General features: G+C 47.3%; 1 protein-coding gene across 1 annotated transcript in view; it reads left to right on the top strand.

Annotated features, from left to right (window-relative positions):
• The first annotated feature begins 5321 nt into the window (after positions 1–5321).
• TGFBR1 (transforming growth factor beta receptor 1) overlaps positions 5322–6129 on the top strand; it is a 174706-nt gene continuing 173898 nt past the window's right edge. Inside the window, exon 1 of the mRNA XM_069730399.1 lies at positions 5322–5518. Coding sequence (XP_069586500.1) covers positions 5422–5518 — 97 coding nt within the window. The 5' untranslated portion in view covers positions 5322–5421. The remainder of the gene's footprint in view (positions 5519–6129) is intronic.

Below are 6129 nucleotides of genomic sequence, written 5' to 3'. Positions count from 1 at the left end.
TTTGAATCTTTTGTACACTAGCCATTGGTTTAGGGGTCCGAGATTTATTATGGTTCTGGATTCCCCCGAAAGCTTTCTTATAGAGAAGAGCCTTCAGTAATGACCTGTTCCTACCTCGTGGGGAGGTACTGGACATATTGCTGCTACCCGTAGGAGGTCCTGAATGTCTCGCCACATAGAAAGTCTGAACAGAAATGGACGTTGGACACAAAAAAATCTTTTTGGGGGAAGGGCGACAAATTCCATTCTGTACCCCTGGGAGATAACCTGGAGTACCCAAGGACTTCTGGAAATTTTTTCTCACTCTACCTGGAATTTTGATAGCCGCCCCCTACTCTGATGGTGTAATTTTCTCCGAAACCCAGACCTTGAGGTTGAGGGACCTGAATCTCTATTTCTGCTCCTACTCCCTCCCCCTTTGGAATAGCTGCACCTCCCCTGCTTCCCCTTTCCTCTATAGTCTGAACTCTGACTATAATGGGGTCTGCGAAATGGCTGATACTTTTTACGTTTTTCTTCTGGAAACCCCTTATTTTCATCTGAGGCTTTTTCCAGAATATCATCAAGGAAGGGGCCAATGACTCTACCTCCTAAGAAAGGGATAGAGCACAGCTTATTTTTAGACTGAACATCTCCAGACCAACTCTTTAGCCAGATAGCTCTTCTGGCTGCATTGGATAAAGACTGGCCTCTAGCTGTGAACCTAACAGATTCTGACGTAGCATCTGCTAGAAAACTGGTTGCCATCTTTAGCGGAGGAATAGATTTCAGAATAGACTCTCTAGGGGTTCTAGCTGACAATTGCTTTCAAATCGTCTACCCACAAGTGCATAGCCCGTGCTACAGATGTCGCAGCTATGTTTGTACGGATGACCGTCGCTGAGCTTTCCCAGGCTCTTTTCAAGAGCCCATCTGCTTTGCGGTCCATAGGCTCCTTTAGGTTAGAGAAGTCCTGAAAAGGAATGGCGGTTCTTTTAGACACTTTTGCAAGAGGAATGTCAATTTTGGGAACATCCTCCCAGTCCTTGATCTCCTCATGATCAAATGGGAGACGAAGTCTGAAGTCTCTAGGAATCTAAAGTCTCTTTTCCGCCTCTTCCCATTCCTCTAAAATCATAGAACGAATATGAGAGTTCACAGGAAAGACTTTTGAAGTTTGGGAACGTAGTCCCCCAAACATCTCGTCCTGAACTGATGGAGTGGATGCGGGCTCCTCAATTTGCATAGTCTGTCTTACTGCCTCCAGGAGCTCGTCTATGTCGGCGGATGAAAACAGATACCTCTTCCATTTCTCTGAAAGATCTCTGCCTAATTCTTCATCCTCCAGATCTGAACCTCAAAAGCTGTCCTCAGATGATAGATCTGACTCCAGCTGTCTTTTTCTGGATCCTAGGAGATCCTGGGAATCTGCCTGTATAGGCTGGGGAAGTAACAAACCAGATATCGAAGCCTGCACCTCTTCTCTGACAATAGCCATATTTGTCATGAGTGAAGCCTGTTCCTCCCCCACAAATCGGCTGGTGCATGTCTCACAAAGGGATTTCTGCAAGGGGTCCTTAAGTCTTACAGCACAAATGGGGTATTTTTTAGATTTTCTGGACTTCTTACTTTTATCCAACATGGAGGAAAGCCCCTATAATACATAAGAATAGATGCCTCATCCTTACTGCAATACTGAGAGGGAACCCACGACTAGGGACTTACATGTGCCTGGCTCTCCACCATCTCAGGCTTAGCACTGTCCTCCATACTGCTCCTCTAAGCTAGGAAAGGATAGCAGGACATGTATTTACCTTATATATCTTGGTGCCATCTGGCGGAGTCCCTCTGCCGCCATTACGACCTACCCCGGACCTCCTGAAGCTCCACCGTGTAGGAGGGGAAGACACTGCCGGCCGCGACCCTGGAAGTGACGAGCGCCGGCCGCGACCCGGAAGCGAGCACACGCGTGCCATCTCCCGGATACTACCAACACACATTCCGCTCAGTGTCGCATCCTCCTAGATGACCTGCGGCACCTCCACTCCCGGATCCGCTTGCAAAAGGTGCGACCCTACAGAGGCGTCCCCGGCTCAGGTACATCTGGGGCTTCGTCCAGGGTCGAGATCCCCCAGCAGGGGGAAGCGACCCCACCACCAGGAGCAGCGCTGCACTGGTGCCGCTGAGAGACCCAATTAGTAGGGTGTCAGCATAGCAGATTCTTGCGGTAGGAAGGAAGAGGCCGAGACCCCCGATCCTCACCTCTGCCTGGGACAGACAAATCTCTCATCGTTCCTATCCACAGTGGGACAGGAAAAACACTGAAAGGTGGTAGTGGGAGGGTCATTTTAAACTCCTGTGGTTTCCTGTCCCACTATGGATAAGAAGGACGTCACCCATGGTGCTGTCAGGTGGTGACCTGGAAATAGTTTTTGCATCACATTTTGAGAGCTATAATTTTTCCATATATTGGTCCACAGAGTCATGGGAGATCTTGTTTTTTTGCGGGACGAGTTGCCGTTTTTATTGGTCATTGGGCACATGACATTTTTTGATTGCTTTTTATTCAGATTTTTGTTAGGCAGAATGAACAAAACACAGTAATTCATGAATTTCTTTTGGGGGAGGCGTTTATACCGTTCGGTGTTTGGTAAAATTAATAAAGCAGTTTTATTCTTCGGGTTAGTACGATTACAGCGATACCTCATTTATATCAATTTTTTCATGTATAGCGCTTTTATACAGTAAAACTATTTTAAATAAAAAATAATTGTTTTTTAGTGATTAGCGAGTGTTCTCGCTGCTCTGGTTTTCCAGAGCACACTCGGGTGGTCTCCTGAGTATTTATTTAAATAAATTTCAAAAAACCTGATCTGCACATCCAAACATAGACTGAGTGTGAACAGGTGCTGAACCCAGAGTCGCCAACTCGTATATAGTTAAATAAATAGGGCAGCACACTGCAGCGCCAAAACATGCAAACTTGAAAAAACGAAATTTGAACTGCATTACTGCACTAGAAATATGAAAAATGAGAGCTTTTAGCGCACAAAAATGGCCAATTTTATGTGTACCTCGTAGCCACGTCAAGGCATCTCTCTTATACGAGGTCCTACGTTTGACCTACCTCACTGAGAATAAACGTCTCCATCTGAATGGGTACATGTAAAAACCTCTTCTTGGACTCAAATTCTCTCTCTATGTGGAGGGGTATTGGACCTACTATAATTAAAACACCTGAAGCTAGGAGGCGGGGAGTGCACGATCAGAAGGCTAGAGAATACATTTCAAAAAACCTGATCTGCACATCCAAACATAGACTGAGTGTGAACAGGTGCTGAACCCAGAGTCGCCAACTCGTATATAGTTAAATAAATAGGGCAGCACACTGCAGCGCCAAAACATGCAAACTTGAAAAAACGAAATTTGAACTGCATTACTGCACTAGAAATATGAAAAATGAGAGCTTTTAGCGCACAAAAATGGCCAATTTTATGTGTACCTCGTAGCCACGTCAAGGCATCTCTCTTATACGAGGTCCTACGTTTGACCTACCTCACTGAGAATAAACGTCTCCATCTGAATGGGTACATGTAAAAACCTCTTCTTGGACTCAAATTCTCTCTCTATGTGGAGGGGTATTGGACCTACTATAATTAAAACACCTGAAGCTAGGAGGCGGGGAGTGCACGATCAGAAGGCTAGAGAATACATTTCAAAAAACCTGATCTGCACATCCAAACATAGACTGAGTGTGAACAGGTGCTGAACCCAGAGTCGCCAACTCGTATATAGTTAAATAAATAGGGCAGCACACTGCAGCGCCAAAACATGCAAACTGAGTATTTATGACTTCTCGGAGATTTTGTTTTCCTCTCAGCAGCTGCATGATTTGCGACTGTTACACAGTTTGTAGAAAAGCCGCGGAGACACCATCACGTGTTTGTCAACGCAAGCAATAAATAGCCAGGTCTTTCACCGGGAAGGAACAACCACAGGAAGGGCAACATCCAAAAAGGAAAACCACCTATGCCAAAACATGGTATCCATCCACAAACAGCTGTTCCGGGGTATTTTCCCCTCATCAGTGTGGAGTAGGAAACTGGCTATTAGGAGTAGTGCCTAGTAAAAGGACTATAAACATAAGGATGAATGACCTCGGGGAGATCAAAACATCCAACACCGCGGAGACACCATCGCGTGTTTCTCAACACAGTGATCCAGAACACTGCTCCCATCCCTTATGGGAAATATGCAAATGCATGTAGAAAAGCCACGGAGACACCATCACGTGTTTCTCAACGCAAGTAATAAATAGCCAGGTCTTTCACCGGGAAGGAACAACCATGGGAAGGGCAGTATCCAAAAAGGAAAACCACCTATGCCAAAACATAGTATCCATCCACTGCTCCTAATAGTCAGTTTCCTACTCCACACTGATGAGGGGCAAATACCCAGATCAGCTGTCTGTGGATGGATATCCATATCCATGGATATGGGCTGTTATATGCTACGTGGGTTGTGCTATATACTATATGGGCTGTTATATGCTACGTGGGCTGTGCTATATACTACATAGCTGTTCTATATACTACGTGGGCCGTGTTATATACTATGTGGCTGTGTTATATACTACATGGGCTGTGTTATATAATATGTGGCTGTGCTATTTACTATATGGACTGTTATATGCTACGTGGGCTGTACTATATACTACATAGCTGTTCTATATACTATGTGGGCCGTGTTATATACTATGTGGCTGTGCTATTTACTATATGGACTGTTATATGCTATGTGGGCTGTGCTATATACTACGTGGCTGTGTTATATACTACGTGGGCTGTGCTATATACAACGTGGGCTGTGCTATATACTACGTGGGTTGTGCTATATACTACATAGCTGTTCTATATACTACGTGGGCCGTGTTATATACTATGTGGCTGTGCTATTTACTATATGGACTGTTATATGCTACGTGGGCTGTGCTATATACTACGTGGCTGTGCTATATACTACGTGGCTGTGCTATATACTACGTGGGCTGTGTTATATGCGATCATGAATCGTGGTATGTGTTAAGGGGGGCCCACTGAGACTCTTTTGACCGGGGCCCTCAAGAACCTGGAGCCCTGACCTCCCTGCTCAGCTATGACATGACCATTACTCCACAGTGAGCAGCACGGTAGTGCGCGTACTCTCTGGCGTCAGCAGGCGACGTGCTCGCACAGGTCCATGATGGGCGGAGCGCGGTGAGGACGTCACAGCTTGTGTTGTGATGGGTGCGGACTGCTGGAGACTCGGCCTGGCTGGCTCGTCCAATAGGGAGCAGTCAGAGAGGAAGGGGTGACTCCATAGCGGAAAAGTGCGAGGCAGTAAAACGGAGGAAGACCCGAGACAACAGCCAGGAAGGAAGCGATCGAGCGCAGCGGTAATGTGATGGGCACAGCCGTTGTCCGGAGGATGGCTGGGGCTGCTTATCTGGGGCTGCCGTGGCTCTGCGTCCTGCTGGCACTAAGGCTGCCCGACAGTGCGGGTGAGTAACCGGGCGGACATGGCGGGGGCCCAGGCAGGGATGAGGCTGTGTGCGGCCATGGCGTGTATGTGGGGATCTGGCAGACTCCTGCTCTCATCCAACAAGATTAACTCTTTAATCCACTTAAAGGGGTTTTCAACTTTCAGTTAACACTGTAAAGTTGCAAACCGCAGATACTGGCCCTCCTGCTCTGATTCTGGTGGTCGGCTGCATTCTTTATAATGCTCACATGTAGTGCACACACAGGCCCCAATGGGGCTCACAATCGTAGTTCTTTATTGGTATGGAGTGTGGGGGGAAATCCGAGAAACCGGATGAAACGCACGCAAACTCCCCCTGGAGCCCAGCAGTGCTAACCACTGAGCCACCCTGCTGCCCATAAGTGATGTCAGCCACTACAACCCACATCACTGCGGTAACCACTGACCTTGGTGGTGAGGTGGCGGTACCGCTGTGGAGCTCACTGATTGGCTACAGCTATGATGCCCGTTGTAGCCACTGACCTTGGTGGTGAGGTGGCGGTACCGCTGTGGAGCTCACTGATTGGCTACAGCTATGATGCCCGTTGTAGCCACTGACCTTGGTGGTGAGGTGGCGGTACTGCTGTGGAG

Source organism: Ranitomeya imitator, chromosome 6 (assembly GCF_032444005.1).
Source record: "Ranitomeya imitator isolate aRanImi1 chromosome 6, aRanImi1.pri, whole genome shotgun sequence".
NCBI lineage: Eukaryota > Metazoa > Chordata > Amphibia > Anura > Dendrobatidae > Ranitomeya > Ranitomeya imitator.
The sequence above is the reverse complement of the archived record's forward strand: the minus strand, read 5'-3'. Positions and strand labels throughout refer to the sequence as shown.